This window comes from Tribolium castaneum, chromosome 8 (genome assembly GCF_031307605.1).
Source record: "Tribolium castaneum strain GA2 chromosome 8, icTriCast1.1, whole genome shotgun sequence".
NCBI lineage: Eukaryota > Metazoa > Arthropoda > Insecta > Coleoptera > Tenebrionidae > Tribolium > Tribolium castaneum.
In genome coordinates this window covers 10,797,232-10,814,373 of record NC_087401.1, presented here as the reverse complement: position 1 = coordinate 10,814,373, position 17,142 = coordinate 10,797,232, and the positions used below count along the sequence as shown (strand labels likewise).

At 37.1% G+C, this 17,142-nt stretch overlaps 2 protein-coding genes across 2 annotated transcripts; one reads left to right on the top strand and one right to left on the bottom strand.

Moving 5' to 3' along the window:
- Nucleotides 1–9: 9 nt before the first annotated feature.
- LOC661276 (rhomboid-related protein 2) lies at nt 10–1,668 on the top strand. Its single transcript, XM_967448.4, has 3 exons — nt 10–151; nt 197–669; nt 717–1,668. The coding sequence occupies exons 1-3, from the start codon at nt 83–85 to the stop codon at nt 1,243–1,245; spliced, it is 1,071 nt and encodes a 356-aa protein (XP_972541.1). The 5' UTR covers nt 10–82; the 3' UTR covers nt 1,246–1,668.
- Nucleotides 1,669–1,989: 321 nt separating this feature from the next.
- LOC661338 (uncharacterized protein) lies at nt 1,990–13,169 on the bottom strand. The gene is made up of 7 exons (XM_008197940.3): nt 12,706–13,169; nt 12,438–12,658; nt 12,119–12,387; nt 9,295–9,544; nt 9,054–9,245; nt 8,424–8,972; nt 1,990–3,342 (listed from the first exon to the last, which is right to left on the bottom strand). The coding sequence occupies exons 1-7, from the start codon at nt 12,820–12,822 to the stop codon at nt 2,028–2,030; spliced, it is 2,913 nt and encodes a 970-aa protein (XP_008196162.1). The 5' UTR covers nt 12,823–13,169; the 3' UTR covers nt 1,990–2,027.
- Nucleotides 13,170–17,142: the final 3,973 nt, after the last annotated feature.

The following is a 17,142-nucleotide window of genomic DNA, read 5'->3' as shown; positions in this document are numbered from 1 at the left end:
AATAAGTGATAACATGTAGTAACACGAGTGTTAGTAACGTAAACAGTGATTGTGTGTGTGCGCCAATTGAGGTTATGTGGCCATGGCCAACTCGGAGACGCCGCTCCAAGCCAGCCGCAAAAACGCCTACTACCGCAGCATTTTCGACAAAGTGAGCCCCCCAGTTTAGTAGCAATCACCCAAACTGCGCTTTCAGTACGACCGGGACCATGACGGTTTTATCAACATCGGGGAGCTGAATGACCTGATCGAGAGCCGGGAATATGACCACGACATCCCCGAGCACGTCGTGCGGAAAATCCACCAAATGGCCGATCAGAACCACGACGACCGAATCGATTTCACCGAATTCGTGGACATGATAAACCACCCGGACCTCCAGTACGTTTTCGGGCACTATGTCAACAGGTACATCCAGATGGTGGTGCCCCGCCGACGGGGCGCCAGCGAGGTGGACGGGGCCTACGACGACCAGTACTCCTGCTACCCCCCGGCCGTGGGCATGATCATTATTTCGCTAATCGAGGTCATTTTTTTCTGTGTGGATGAGGCAATCGAGGCGGATTCGACCAAATCGGCCTCGGGCCCCATCAGTTCCGTCTTCATCTACGACCCCTACAAGAGACAGGAGGCTTGGCGGTTCATCACTTACATGTTTGTGCACGTTGGGTAATTAATCAACAATTGACCGACGTTAGCCACCCAATTAATTGCAGAGCCTTCCATTTGTTTGTCAATCTTTTGGTGCAAATTCTACTGGGGACTCCGCTAGAAATGGTGCACCGGTGGTGGCGAGTGCTCCTCATTTATTTCGCGGGGGTCCTCGCCGGGTCGCTTGCTACCTCAATCGCCGACCCCACCGTGAGACTTGCGGGGGCCAGCGGTGGGGTCTACTCCCTCATCACGGCACATATAGCCACCATTATAATGAATTGGAGGGAAATGTCGTTCCCCATCGTCCAGTTATTTATTTTTTTGATCATTATGGCCTCCGACATTGGGACCGCCATTTACAATCGGTATTTCCTCGAAATGGACGAACATATCGGGTACATGGCCCACTTTGCGGGGGCTATTGCCGGGCTCTTGGTGGGGCTCAACGTCCTAAGAAACCTAGAAGTGACAACGGTCGAACGGGTCATTTGGTGGCTCTCTATCGTCACGTATTGTCTCCTGATGGCAATCGCAATCATTTGGAATTTTGCCTGGCCTGAGTATTTTTTGAAAAGTCGGGAACGGATTTGAGGTTAGGAAATGACACAAAAGTGTAACAATTATTATTTTTAAGCACAGATTAGGTACAAAGTGACCAGTTTTTGCAGTATTGTATGACTAGAGGTTGATTTTAGTATTATTTTTGATTTTGTAAAAGTGGGGTTATGTCGGCGCATAATCAGAAAGTGTTTTATTTGAGCATTGCGCGAGCCCCCAACTCATCTGGACGGACTCGCAACCGTGTTTCAAGCCCCTAGTATTAAGGTCAGCCCCCTCAAACATTTTTTTGTAAGCAATTTAATATGCAAAGTAAAAGTGAGGTTATGTTTGACAATCCACGAAAAGGCCTAGTTATAGTATTTGCGGTGCCTTCCTAGCACAAAACTCTAGTATTTTTTATATTCTACTTTATTACGTCCAAATATTTACAACAATAAAAGACTTATTACTTGAGTGGATAATTGGACATAAAACCTTGTCCCGTCAATTCCATTATATAAAAAAACGCCCCCCAAAACACTATACACCATGCGGACTTAATTTTGCCATTGCTTGACGGTTTGTGGTCTTATTTTAACGAAAAATCGCTAGTAGGAAAAGTGAGGTTAGGTCGAAAAAATACCACAATTGCCCCCTTTTTAACACAAAAACGGCGTTTGGGTGACTTGTCACTACGTTTAAAATCATCTTGTTCAAGTTAAGCCGCCTCAGGCAGCCCTAACTTGTAAAAATTAGCCAGAATCAAAAGTGAGGTTATGTGCACGTTAAGCCGGGTCAAAATTCGCATTTTTTATTATTATTACACCAAATTCTTACAAAAGTGGATAATTAAGCATGACGTCTTGCCGCGCCAGCTCCAGCAACATCGGATCGTCGAAAAACTTATTAATCGAGACATCCTGACTGAGCCCCTTGCGCCTCCTTGTCTTGATCATGAACTCGCGTGCCAGATGCGTGGCCGGTTGGGGCTCCAAGGGCCTTATCACTATGCTCTTATCAAGGGGGTCCCCCGGCACGATCTGCCAATGGTGGAACACCGACAAACAAAACGCTTGTCCTTGCGTATGCGTCCTCAAGTCGGTCTCAAACCCGAAACTATCAATCGCCGGTATAAACGCCTTGATTGTGTAAAGTGGGGACCCCGGCACGGGGGCGTCTTGCGTGACGTGCCCTCGCCGTTTGGCCAGGACCGTGTACACGGCTGAGACGCAATCGGCGGGGGCTTGCACCTCCACGAACAAGTAGGGCTCCATGAGGCGGGGCGTAGCCATCAGGAAGGCCGAGTAGACGACACGGCGCGCCGTCGGGATGATCTGGCCTCCGCCCCGATGGAGGGGCTCATTGGCGATCACCGCGTCCAGGATTTTGAACTTAGTGTTGCGGATTGGTTCCTCACACAACGGCCCCTCGCGGGTGCCCCACTGGAAGCCCTGCACGATCGAGTCTTTGACCGAGCTGAGCAGCCCCTTGTCGACTTCCGACGGGAGCGTGTCGTCGACTAGGATGTTGGGGCCCGTGTTGTCGGGGCCGAACGCCCAAATGCTGCGAGCTGCGAGCAAATCCCAGTCGTATTTAGTTTGGAAAAACTCGCCCAGTTTTTTCTTATTCCAAGCGATTTGCACGTTTTCGTTTTCGATGTCTTCGGCGAGGCCCTTTTCCAAAGGCTCTGCGATCATTGTCAGTTTGTTTTTCTTGTTTGGCGTTTCAGCGAAGCATTTTAAACTGGAAGTTTCGACCACCGTTTCGCAAAAGGCGACAACGGGGTCGGCGACTTTAATGTCGATTTCCGAGTACATTTTCCTCAAGTCGTGCATGACGCAGTCGAGGTACAACTCCCCGGTGCCGAGCACCACGTGCTCGCCTGACTCCTCCACCCTTGTGGTCAGCAAGGGGTAGGATTTGTTGACCTTTCGGAGCCCGTCGAGCATTTTCGGGAGTTCCGAAGGGTTGACGGGCTCCACGGCGATTTTAATGATGCTTTGGGTGTTGAATTTAAGGGGGCGGAAAATGTACAAGTCCTCGTAGATTGTGAGGTCTGTGATTGTGGCTGTTTTAACGATTGATTGGTCGATGCCCTCGATTAGGACCCAATTGCCGGCAGGGACGCGGTTTAGCTCGATTTTGTATCTGGAATTTTGATTAAATAATGCGGTATTTTTAGAATTTTTGAAAGTCAAGACGTAGTAAACAACTCGTTATCATTAATTCATTAGTCGAGGTCATGGAACTTATCTCTAGATGAACGGCCTTGGGGCTAAACGAGATTTTACAACTCGTTGGTTACCTCATTTATTGCGGTTGAGACGCGCAAAAAAATTGCTCCTGGGTTTATTAACGAATCTGATAAGGGCTTAATTGTTTTTTGTTGTTATTTTTGGAGGGGGGGCGAATGGTAAACATTACGACGGTTATGTTATATTATGAGTGTTATGACAAGCAGATGCTTATCAATTAATTAGAAAAATAGTAATTTAGTTAAAGACAGGACGTAGTAATTTTTTGTTTTAAATTTTAACAAGTTCCATTTTATTCCGGACAAACGAACTTATTTATGTTTCTTATGTAACGTCATTCCAGAAACTTAAATATGTATTCCCAGTATTTTCATGTAAGGCTCTAAAGCGTATAGTTTTCGAGTCACACATTTCTTAAATAAATCTAAAAATTGGAAAAATAAAAATCTACCCAATAGACAAAATATTTTGAACTAAACGCCCATATGTAAACTGCCCCGAGAAGTAAATTGAAGTTAAAAAATCGGAAAACTTCAGTTAATTTAGAAATTATCGACATCAGCTAAAAAAATTACAGACCATTAGAGCAATTCTCAATAGTTAAAGGTAAAAGTTGTGAAAAAATACAGAAAATCAAACAAAGAAAGAAACAAGCGTTTTTTTAAATTTAATCTAGTTATCCATGACAGTTACGCCAACAGTGAAACGTATTCGGAGATAAAATTAACTAGACGCCCTCTGGTGATGACTTTTGAACTATGTCGAAAACAGTAAAGAAATTTTCGTAATGCCACATTTAACTGACATTTAATGAATTGTTCAACAATTTTGCGTGTATAGTGTTAATTACTTACAATAGAAAGAATCACTTTAAAAGTACGTGGTGGTAAATACTAGCGTTGACTTTGGTTCTGTAGTTTTTCGTGGTATAAAGTGTTTATTGTTGGAACTTGAAAGTGGATAAAAAGTGAAAAATATTTAAATTTTGATTACAAAGTGTTATCAAACAGTTGTCTAATTAAAGATTATAAGTAATGGATCACAGCGAACACAAAGTTTGGCTCAAGAAACCAATAAATTAGTGAAGTGTGTGAATTTTAGGTTAGAATTTTCCACTGAAAAAATCATGAAATGCTGCGGTAAATCTACAAAACTACAATAAAGATTAACAACTGCTGATACATTTAAACGTAAATTATGCCAAAAGGTAGGCTTTTCAATGTCTTTGTAATAATTTTCCAATAAAGAAAGTGAACCAAACAGTCATTCGTTATTCGTGTTTTCCTCGTCATCTCTCATTTATCAACATAAGTTTCTTGCATCAAAGATGCAATAATCATTCCGCATAGGCAATGTAATAATTGTGAAGCCCCAAAATTCGTACAACGCTCAAAATATCCGAATAAACATTTTCCCTCCATTTATGGTTACTGTTTTCGACCTAGTTCAGTGGCGCCCCCAACGGTAATTTTACTTCCGAATTGCGTAAATAATTTCAGCATCGCTTTATCTGTCAATATGTCCAAAATATTCACCGAAGAACATAAAAAAAATATGTTGGAAACTTATTTCCGTAATGTACATCGAGTTAAAGTAACTGTCATGGATAACTAGATCAAAATTTTAGAAAATCGCATGATGTTTTAACCTCATGGTAAAATAAATAAATGAATAAATAAATAAATGGTAAAAGACACAATAAAATATAAGGGACAAAGTATACAATTATGTTCAACCGTATCGGTTTAAATTGCTTTAAAAACACAAAATCACAGGCACCACAGCACACAATTAAAGATAAAAATACCGAGAACTTTTTGTAGGAAATTTTTCATGGATTTTTAACGATATTCGCAGCATTTTGAAAAATATCACACAGCGCAAAATTGAAATTTTTAATAGAAATATATTTTTCTCATATTTGTTGTTCGATTTTCGTCAGTTTATTAAGAATATTTGTGCTTTTATTCCACGATTAATAAATTAGTTAAATGTAAATTGATTTAAAATAATTTGGAGCTGTGTTAATTTTTTGGGTATTTTATATCTCGTTTCGCCTCATAAAATTGTAGACTTAATTATGACTCACCCAGTATTGTAATTTTACGAGTTTTCCATTATATTCGCACCTATACAATTCATTAAAAATTAAAATCAAAAATGATTTTACGAGCATTTTAACGCATTTTTCATGCAGAAATGCAATTAATTACTCGTATTATCAACCATTTCAGGAATAATGACACCGAAATTTTCAAAATTATCGTAGTAATGTTAAGTTTCGATTAAGAATTCGGTTTATATTTAATGTATTTTGTGACAAGAGTTTTTTTTTTGTTGTGGATTTAAAATGGGAAAGGATAATCATTTAAATTGAAGTAATTCAGTGAATTCTAAAATTTACAAAAAAAATGGTTACATTAAAATGTGGACCTTTGGTCCAAATATATGTAATTTAAATTTTGTTTGAATTGATTAATAAATAAAAAAGTTACGAGGGGGTGCACTTTTCGGTGGGACACCCTGTACATTGTCTTGTAGACGGGAACATAAAATACTGACGTACTACAAGTGTTGAACATCTTTTGAAGAGTATTTTTCTAGTTTCTGGTAGAAAATTGAAATCGGTAAGTAAATTGATTAGTAATATTATTTTTATATCTTCGTAATTTTTGCTGTCCCGTCCGTTATTGTGGTTCTTATTTCTTACGTCGTTAACCAAGACCAAAAATTTTTAATTTCTGTCTAATTTTGATAATGTTAGTCTTTAATAATTAAAAAACCTGGCTGAATATTTTTTTAGAGATATTTTCACACACAAGATTTTTTTGTCCCGTCCGTTATGTGAAACAAAAATAAATTGCAAACAGTTTAACTGGTACTACCAGCTGTTTCAAAACGACAGAAATGTCAACAACGCATTTTACCGAATTATTTTTTTAAATAAAATTGATAAAAATGAAAAATAAAATTAAAACTCTAATGTTTAATGAACTATTAGCCCTAAATAAAATAAATAAAATTTAGAAACCTCACGTTGTAAAACCGTTTAATATCAAAAAAATGAGAACATTACAATTTTAAAAAACAAGAAAATCGTAATTTCATATCTTTGAAAACTCTAGGTTTTATAATTATAAACCCCATCTCTTTATTCATCGAACGTATCTTCAAAAGCATTGACAAATAAGGAAGTTGTATTTCTGTTTATGCAAGAGTCGATATCTTTAATAAGAAGTCGTTTGTAGAACACTTATTTTTTTACATATTTTTTGTACAAAACATTTTGCAAGCATCGCTTGTTCTAGAAATCATAAAAATTTCCATTAGTTTATATTTTTATTTTTTAAACAAAATAATATTTTATTAATATAAATATTTCTCACTAATTAATATTTATTACTTATAGAAAATTGTAGAAAAAATCTGAAAAAATTCGAAGGCATACGGAAAGAAATAAAGCAAAAAAAATCACAAACGCTGATTTTTGTGTGATTATTAAAATGGATTATTATTAGTTATTAGTGATTTGTTACAGTATCTACTTAAACAAATTACTTCAATCATCGCAAATAACACTTTCTTTCAATATTTATTTCTTTTAAGTCAATAAAATTGTCCAGAGATTTCAATACAATGCCAAAAGGAACAGTAGTGTATAAATCGCCGCTACCTTGTTCAATTTCTTGATTTGAGTTTACGTTGAAAATAAATACTAACATTTTGAAAAAATTGGAAACTTCCTCATTGTTTCGCGAAATCTTGTCAAAAATTAAATTGCTGAGGAAAAAGAAAATATTTTTCCAACAATACTTAAAATAAATAACGACTTTATGTTTATCGACATGAAATGATACAGACGGTACGTTTGTGAAAAAAAATTCCAAAAAGTTACAAAAACCTGTAAGGAGATCTCACTAAGTTAGGTCGAAACTAAAAATATGTTTGCAATTTTTGACATTATAGAACAAATTAAATGTTTACGTTCAAATTAATGTTAATTAATTTTTTCCACTGGTTATGAACTTATTAGGCTACAAGTTTGTGACCAATTCGGAAATAAAATTACCGTTGGGGGCGCCACTGAGCTAGGTCGAAAACAGTAACCATAAATGGCGGGAAAATGTTTATTCGGATATTTTGAGCGTTGTACGAATTTTGGGGCTTCACAATTATTACATTGCCTATGCGGAATGATTATTGCATCTTTGATGCAAGAAACTTATGTTGACAAATGAGAGATGACGAGGAAAACACGAATAACGAATGACTGTTTGGTTCACTTTCTTTATTGGAAAATTATTACAAAGACATTGAAAAGCCTACCTTTTGGCATAATTTACGTTTAAATGTATCAGCAGTTGTTAATCTTTATTGTAGTTTTGTAGATTTACCGCAGCATTTCATGATTTTTTCAGTGGAAAATTTTAACCTAAAATTCATAACACTTCACTAATTTATTGGTTTCTTGAGCCAAACTTTGTGTTCGCTGTGATCCATTACTTATAATCTTTAATTAGACAACTGTTTGATAACACTTTGTAATGAAAATTTAAATATTTTTCACTTTTTATCCACTTTCAAGTTCCAACAATAAACACTTTATACCACGAAAAACTACAGAACCAAAGTCAACGTTAGGATTTACCACCACGTACTTTTAAAGTAATTCTTTCTATTGTAAGTAATTAACAATATACACGCAAAATTGTTGAACAATTCATTAAATGTCAGTTAAATGTGGCATTACGAAAATTTCTTTACTGTTTTCGACATAGTTCAAAAGTCATCACCAGAGGGCGTCTAGTTAATTTATTTCCGAATCAGAATGCATTATAACAACTAGTGGCCAATTACCGTATTCCCTTGAACGTTTGACAATAGTCTGACATTTTGGAAAAGAAATGTAGCCAGATCGTAATTACGACACTCGTCTCCGGCTCGTAACAAATTTTTGTCGCAAAAAAATCTCACCTGGACTCATAAATCCACAGCCTCCCGATGGTCAAAACCCTCGAATCCTCCTCATCCTGCAGCGTGTAATTCTCGCCCAAAATCCTCACATCAGTCCCCGCATGAAGCGTCCCACTCATAACCCGTCCCAAGACTTGAAACGAGGTGCATTCATCAGTTGGGTACATCTTCGAACTATGTACCATCAACAACCCATCTTGGTCACAATTGACCATATCGTCGTAAATTTTACTCGTATTCGGCCCCGTGTAAATATGGTCGATTTTTCTTTTAGCGTTATCTAACGGCGAGTTGATATGTTCGACACACATGTTAACAAAACCGTTAAAATCCCCCAGGAATTTGTTGCACACGAGACGCAAAAGGGGGCGAATATTGAGCTTCATCTCGTTTTTGGTGAGTTTGATTCCTAGCTCGTCTAAAACATCTAGTAGGGTGGTGTCCACGTCGCCCACCACTTGGGCGAAGACTTTGTAAAGGGGCTCCAGGATGAACTCGACGAAGCTGCGCTGGGCCGAATTGTGAGGCGCCTTCTTCGTAAATTTGCGCCTGAAATACAAACATTTACGTAAGTATGCAAGATTTCAGTTCATTCGGACAACAATGAAAAATAAGAATCGAGTTAATTACGTTTTGCTATTGAAGTAAATGTCGCCCCAGAGCCGTTTCGAGAACTCCTCGACGTTCACTTCGCCGTAGCACAAGTTATACAAATTTGCGAACGATTTCAAAGTGAAGCAAACCCCATATTGCGAGCTGGCAAAGCACACGTTTCCCAGCACTGGGGAGACAATATGGGGGTTAGCATCGTCGGAGTAAAGCCTAGAAGGTGATTGTTAGTCGCTTCAAGGGGGCACAATTAATAATTTACGTCAATAATCCGTTTATTTCTTCCACGATGTGTCTCAACTTGTAGTAGGCGTCCTGTGGGGGTAACTTTAATTCAAGGATCAAGCGATCAATTTTGTTGATACAAATTGTGATTTGCATTTGTTCTTGAACGGCATGTTTTAGTAAACGTTCGGTGTTTAACATTACGCCTTCGGCGGCGTCTATGAATAACACAACGCCGTCGCAAAGTCGCATCGCTGCGGTCACTTCGTCGGAAAAATTCACATGACCTGTGGAACAACACAGTTGAAAAACACTGTACAAAGTTCCTCCTTTAGACGAAACGGTAGTGTGAAAATAGTGCACAGTTTAGTGATTTTTCGGTCCGGTTTTAGCGAATTCTCTTAAAAACTTAGGTTTTTAACGCACATAATTTAGTGAGTTTTGCCCAAATTTCGAACTGAAAAACGTGCCAAAACGCCAGAAAACATAAAATAAATCAATTTTCGAACGAAACTTCACACGAAATAATTGCATTTTTCACGATATTTATGTGCAAAAATATCGTGATTTTCGACGCAATTTTGTGGGATTTTTATTTTTGAAAAAATTTGTGTAACTTGGACAATAAAAATAATGTTCCTTTTGGACTCACTTCGCGAAATAATTGTGTTTTTGGTTTAAAAACATGCTAAAATGCTCGAAAAACAAACAGAAATAAACTAATAATTTGCCATGAAATTTAGAAAAAAGGTAAAAGGTAAGCTGTTTTGACCTATTTTGTGATTTCTTAGCAAAGCAATACAGTTTTTGGTTAATATGGCGTTTTCTTTTTCAGAAATTTATGATTTTTGATTAAATAATTATGTTTTTGGTTAAAAAATAATTTCATAAAAGGTAAAAATACCTTATTTTTGTGAAATTTTGTGACAAATGTAAGTATTTTTGGTTGAAAGAATTGATAAAGCGCCTGAAAACGCCAAAAAGCAATGCTATTTTCACACTAATTATTTCGTGTTTTTTGGTTTACTGGTTACTGCTCTAAAAATGTAAGAACTAATTACCCTGTTGGTTAAAAAAACAACCATTTTAATACCTCAAAAAAGCATAAATAATTTGTATGGATCTAATTTAGTGTTTTATCATTATTATAAAAGAATTGTTTTTATATAAGTACTCAAACAATCAATCACACAATTTTTTTGACAAATTTTCCTGAAATAATGTTGAGAAACGTGCTATAACTTCCGAAAACGCAAAAAATTTTTCAACACAGTCTTAGTGATTTTCGAATCAAACTTGGCTAAATAATTGCGTTTCTGGATTAAAAAGCTAGAAATACGCAAAAAATACCTTGATTTTTGATACAAATTAATTATTTTTCATGTTTATTTTTGAGATATTTCACACAATAATAACATTTTGAACAATAAAAGATGCTAAAGCACCAGAAGACAGTAAAACTAATGTTATATTCGACCTGATTTCACGAAATTTTGAACAGAAATTATTAATTTTCAATAGGTCAAGTTTAGTGATTTGTTTATTTAAAGTTACACGCTCAAAAAATGCAAAATATAAGCTATTATTTTAACTTATTTTGTGTTTTCTTGGTGGGATTTAGCAAATTAACACCTTGATGATGAAAATTTTGATCTGGTTTTAACAAAAGGTGTTCTAACCCAAACACACGTAAGTGGTCAAGAAAAACTTTTTAAATTTGTAAATGTGCTTATCTATATACTGACCCCACCTGACTGATTTTTTTGAGAAATTATTACATTTTTGGGCCAAAAACGCGCACACACTTTTTTAAAAGGTAAAAAAAAACTCTATTACTTCTAAATTTTGAACAACGTATTATTTCTGGCTGAAAAACTTGCCAAAACAATTTTATTTTCGGCCCAATTTTTGGGTTTATTGCGCTATAAATTTAGGAGACAATTGCTTTGCTGGTTGAAAACTAGTTTACTCGTTGCTAAAACAATCTAAAAGAAGCGTAAATATTTTTGTTGTGTGTTTTTCATAAAATCTTAGAAAAATGTAAATACTAATAAGAACACATCTATAATTTACATAAAAACCGGCAATAAAAAGAAAGTCTTTACAGTGTAAAATAGTAAAGTTTTGTCAAAATGCACTTAAACGCTCAAAAAGTTAATTTTTTTATTTCATTTGCTACTTCTTTTTTAACGAAATACCTTTGAGAAACGTGCTGCAAAAAAAAATTTGATTTTTCAACACAGTTTTAGCAAAAAATGTTTTACTTATTTAACAACTTAGTGAAATAATCTCGTTGGATTAAAATCGTCCTAATACTCGCAAAAATACCAAAAATTGTGTATTTTTCGACCCAATTTAGTCATTTTCTATTCTAGTTCTAGGGAAATCTCGTAAGAAGATTGAGTTTTTAGCACAAAAACGCGCTTAAACCCCAAAAAACTGCTGTATTTTACGTATTTTTTTGTAATTTTTGAGAAAACCTTATGAAATAAATAGCGTTTCTAGCTTTAAAAAATGCCCTAAAATTCTCGAATCAGGCAAAAGTTACATCTTTTTGACTTTATTTAGTGATTTCTCAAACTACTCGAATCGAAATCTCGGAGAAACACTAAATTTTTACTCAAAAAAATATGAAATCAAAATATAGTTGTTTTTCTGTCTGAAAAAATAATCTAAAATGTTACAAAAAAGGCAAAACAGCATTATTTTCAACCACTTTTCATGATTTGCTGGTCGTCACTTCAGAAGTGTGCGTTTGAGAAATGCAAAAATCGCCACACTTTTTACGTAATCTGGTGATTTGTCGACGAATTTTTGCCGAAACATCGCGTCTAAAGGAGGATTAATTATTGAGTTATTACCAGGAGTGTCAAAAATGTTCATTAGGTAACTCTTGTTCTTAACGTCCTGCAAAAGTAGCGTAATTGGGATCGACTTGATCGAGCAGCCCCTTTCCTGCTCCGTGAACAAAGTGTCGGTATATCTCAAATTTTTCTCTTCATAGTCCTGATACCCTGGATGCGTTTGCCGAATCAAACAATCAACAAACGTGGTTTTACCATGATGTAAGTGCCCAATCAAGGCCACGTTACGTATCAGCGACGTATTGTCCATCATATCGGCCAAAAACCTACCAAAAAGTGAAATTATTTTTACCCCTACTTTCACCCAAATAATTACTCCATATTGTACGTCGTATCGGGCAAATCCTGCTCCTTCAACTGAAACTTCTTTTTCTTCACCGGTTCGATCAAAGGCACGTCAAGGGGCTGCGCGTCCTCCTCTTGCACAATAGTCTCCACATCAGGCCCATAGACTTGTAAAGCAGACGGGTAGTATTGCTTGTCCTCGTGCAAGACAATGGCCATGGGTTGGGGCTCACTCTCGTCCATTTGCTCGTCCTGAAAGGGGACAATAAGGGGGCTTCTGGGGACCTCGAGACACTCACATCGTAGTCTTGCTGCTCCTCGTCTTCCTGGGGCTCGGGCTCCTCGTCCTCGTCGTCATCGCTGTCCAGCTCAGGCCCGATGTAATTACCGAACTCGTCGTACAAATCCGCGTCCATGTTCTGGCTTTTGGGGCCCTAAACACGACTCGACATAACCCCAAAAAACAGCAAAAACGGTAAAATCCACACGACCGGAGCACAAAAAACGATGATTCGAGTGGTTTTTGGGACAAATTTGCCACTTTTTGCACGATTTTTGTGAAAAAACGTTGCAAAACGTTAACAAACGAGTCACAGGTTAGGTTGTTGTTGCCGGGAGTTACCAACCATGCGGCCACAAAAAATAAACTCCCTGGACTCACTACATAATTCAAGCCAATTTTATTAATTAATTGAAACAATCACAACCAAATTGTTAGTCGCGACGTTTGGTTTAATTGATAACAGTATCACATCAATTAATTGACAGGAATTATTACCAAGTTGGTCAACCGTTCCGCTAGATGGCGCCCAATCGGCAAATATTGATTTTGGGCCTAAAAATAGACAAATGGAGCAAGGGGGCCTCTTATCTATTTATAAGCCGCTTTGCTTCAGTTTACAGAACAAGACGTTCGTTATTGTTCGTTTTATGGCCAATCGTTTGTCTTTTGTTCACCTTGTCGGGGTCCATGGCCTGCTTAGACGTGACGTAATTGTCACTAGTTTTTCCATTTACCGGCAATGGCGGGGTCAAGTTCACCCGAGGCCAACTACCGTCTTATTGTTACCATAACAACACTATCAAATTCAAGGTTGTAATAATAATAGTATGAGGACTGAGGAGGTATGGAAAAAGCAACAAAACCTCCTAAACCGTTACTGACGCCCCTTTTGTCACCATTGGTCGGGGTTCCCCCCGTTTGAGAGTTACCACGGCGTGATTGGTCGCGCTTAGCGTGGGGGCGTGGCCGGTGTCACACCGTTCGGCCCGGCTTGGCTCCGATTGGCCGCGCCTGAAATAGGCAGGTCGGTGACTTTTAAACAAACTAACCTATTTTTTTAAGGGCAAATTAAGGGCCGTGTCGGGAAATTAACATCAGAGGCGGCTTTGGCACAAAAAGGACGTTTTATTTGTGGTAAAATTTCTGTTTTTAGGAGGCGTTTTAATTGTTTAATATTGTTGTTAATTGACTGTCGTTTGTTAGTCGCGGCCGCCTTGATCGGGTCGCAAATTGTGGTGGTTGTGCCCGATTGTGGCGTTTTTTTCCCAGTTTTGTGCGATGTGGCAACGCCGCACAAGCACTTTCGACAATTCCCGGCTAAAATCGAGTTTATGTGATTATGTGTGAATCATTGAAGTTGGCCGTGATGCCACGTCACAGTTGGCGTCTCTCTCGCACTCGTGTGACGTTTGTGACGATTTCGAGGTCTATATATAGCACAATGTGGAACTAAACTGTTTAATATTTATGTAGAATATTTTAAGCAGACGATGTGATGGTGTTTTGTTTTGTTCGACGGTCAAGTAGGTCGTGGACGCGAGTTGCAATCATTACGAAATGTCACAATGTAATCAAGTTGGCAGGAGATAAAGTCGATTGTTATTTGTTGATTTGATTGTTTTATTGGGGGCACTCCCACTCCCCCCACTTGTTTTAATTGGGTGCCGAGGCTGGGAGAGTGAGATGAAGTGTTGGTGGCGTTTAGGTCATCTTTTTTTAATCGTGTCGGAGATTAGAGCGGAGATTAGAGGGTGAAGTGAGATAAGAAGACGGGTTTGAGTGTGCGAGACAGCGGCGGCTCGTGAATAAATTTAAGTAAAAATAATTGAACTTTTTCTTTCCCATACCCATCCCTATTATTTACCTCAAAAGAAGTTAATTAAAAAATAATTACTTCATTAAAAACAATTAATAAACAAAAAAGGGATTAATAATTCCGATTACCTATTCATTTTCGCAAATCTGTTTACATATTGAAAATCACTCATTTTTTGTCTTAATTTAATGATTTCTTGGTTAATTGATTTCAACAAAATCTCTCGAAAAAACTGAGTTTTAGGTTCGAAAAAGCTAATATAGCATCATTTTTCGTTATTTTGGTGAACTGTCAAGGTATTTTTGACAAAATTTTGAAAAATAGTTTCGTATCTGATGGCTCAAGTACAATGTGTTTTTAAATGATTGTCATCTAGTTAGCTTTGAAATTAGTTTACATGTAAGAAAAATTTGTGCCGCTTTGCTCAATTGAATACTCTGTCAATAAATGTCAAAACTGTCAGTTCTATAAAGCGGCACTTTCTGATTTTGCATAGGTAAGAAATTCACAGACGACTATTACAACACAAGTTGTAAATACAACTTGGATATAACTACTTATAGGTATGTACAGTCACGATCAAAAAGAATGATACCCCTAAATTTTAACATATCCTTCAGTTTCACACAGTAGGTAGGTACCTAGGTACACATTTACCGTATCATTTCGAAAAGATTTGTGGTTGCGGTTCTAGATGTGTCATTCTTTTTGATCGTGACTGTACATACTTTTCGGCTCGGTTTTTGAGAAATCTCACCAGAATACTCAAAAACAGACTCAAAAAAAGCAAGAATTACGCATTTCTGACTTAATTTGGTGATATTTTGACTAGTTTGAGTAAAATCTCGAAAAAAGATTGAGTTTGAGGTCAAAAATGAGCTTAAATTCGCGAAAAAGACAAACTAATATAATAATGCGTTTCATAACTAATGTGATGGTGATTGTTTAACATCTGTTTTACAAAACTTCGAGAAATGTTGCTGATTGCTGCTGATTATACGTTCAAAACTGACAAAAAAATGTCGAAATTTCCGACGTAACATAAAGATTTTTCGACTCTGTGTTCGAAAAATTTCGCCAAAGGATTAGCCATTTTTATTTAGGTAACTGAAAGATTTCTTGGTCTAATTTAAGCAAAATCAAGCAAAAAAAACTGAGTTTTACTTCAGAAAAGCTTACCTACCAAGACCTTTAAAAAAAACAAAAAACTGTTAGATACAACATTTTTGACTTAACTCGTTTCTTGACCCAGTTTTAGTAGCTAAACTTTTCCGAAAAAACTGAATTTTAACTCAGAAATGTGCGCTCGGAAAGGGCGAGTCGAAAAATGAATTTCTGCGGTATCGGAAAAATTCGTAGAGAAATAATGCGTTTTTAGCTTAAAAATTTTCAAAAAAAGGTCATTTCCTAGTTAATTTAGTGATTCCAGGTCTTTTTTTTTAGCGAAATTGAGCAAAAAACACATTTTTTTATCTAAAAACCACCAGGCTTGCATGAGGGTACTTAATATTATTGACAAAATTTCGAGAAATAATTTCATTCCTGCCTGAAATTCGTGCCAAAACTCAAAAATGACAAAAATTTTCAATCTAGGAAAAAAAATGCGAAAGATGCTTCCATCACGCTCGAAACGTTCGAAAACGGTAAACCTAATTTTTAATTTAATCATTTCTTGGTCAGGTTTTAGCCAAACTTTAGAAAAGACTGGGAAAATACCACTATTTCGGAGTTTTCTGTAATTCATTTGGTGAAATTTCGAGCAATCCTGACGACAAAAAACGATTTCATTTATTCATTTCGCGTGAAGTAACTAAGATTTATATTTTTTATAAAAAACAGAGTAATAAATAATACTAATAACACAGTAAGAGGATAGAAGCCAAAACGAAGCCAAAAAAACACAATTTTTTTGACGAAATTTCGCGAAGTTAATAATAACTTAGTTTCAAAGAAACGGAACTAAAAGTCTGATCGAATTCGGGTTTTCGCTGTTCGCTAGAAAATTAAACGCTGATTCCGGCGGTGTTTTCATATTTTCCGCGGAACCCCAACTTTCCGAAAAAAGCGCGTACTTGTGGCTGTGAAAATTGACGCCACCTTTCCGGCTCCATTTCCAAATAAACCATTTACGGGCCCACAATTTCAATATTTCTCTATTTGGGTGGCACCTTCTCGGAATTTGTGATAAAAGTGAAAGTCCAACCGTTACTTTCCGATTTTTGGACCCCACACTGTCATTATCGAAATGTTTTGTACGAAGTACACGGCCAGATGGTTATTTATTGTCTCCGCGTTTTAGTAAAAAAGCACAGAATGCGCGCGGTTGCCTTCGCCGAGTCACTCTGTATCCACTTTATCCATTAGGTCTCATTATCGATGTCTGCATAATTGCGTCTTGTTTACTAAATAGATAATAGACGCGAGACACAGATGCTCTCTCTGATGTGGATAAAATACCGTCAAAGTTCGTTCGTGCTGTGAAGCACTCACACAAACAAATACGCATCGTTCCCTCGACGGGAACACAGTTTTGATAAAGATCGGAACGGCCTTTGTGAACCACCAGGGACTGCTTTGCCTGGTGGTCGGCTGTGGAGCGATTTCCATACTTTGAGACGGTTTCATTCATAATTATTT

Excerpts from the sequence above, each read along its gene's own strand:
- LOC661338 (XM_008197940.3), bottom strand. The coding sequence starts at position 12,822 with ATGGACGCGGATTTGTACGACGAGTTCGGTAATTACATCGGGCCTGAG. Across the intron at positions 12,388-12,437 it reads GATACGACGTACAATATGGA|GTTTTTGGCCGATATGATGG; the intron begins GTAATTATTTGG and ends ACTTTTTGGTAG. Across the intron at positions 9,545-12,118 it reads GAACATTTTTGACACTCCTG|GTCATGTGAATTTTTCCGAC; the intron begins GTAATAACTCAA and ends GTTGTTCCACAG.
- LOC661276 (XM_967448.4), top strand. The coding sequence starts at position 83 with ATGGCCAACTCGGAGACGCCGCTCCAAGCCAGCCGCAAAAACGCCTAC. Across the intron at positions 152-196 it reads ACCGCAGCATTTTCGACAAA|TACGACCGGGACCATGACGG; the intron begins GTGAGCCCCCCA and ends CTGCGCTTTCAG. Across the intron at positions 670-716 it reads TACATGTTTGTGCACGTTGG|AGCCTTCCATTTGTTTGTCA; the intron begins GTAATTAATCAA and ends AATTAATTGCAG.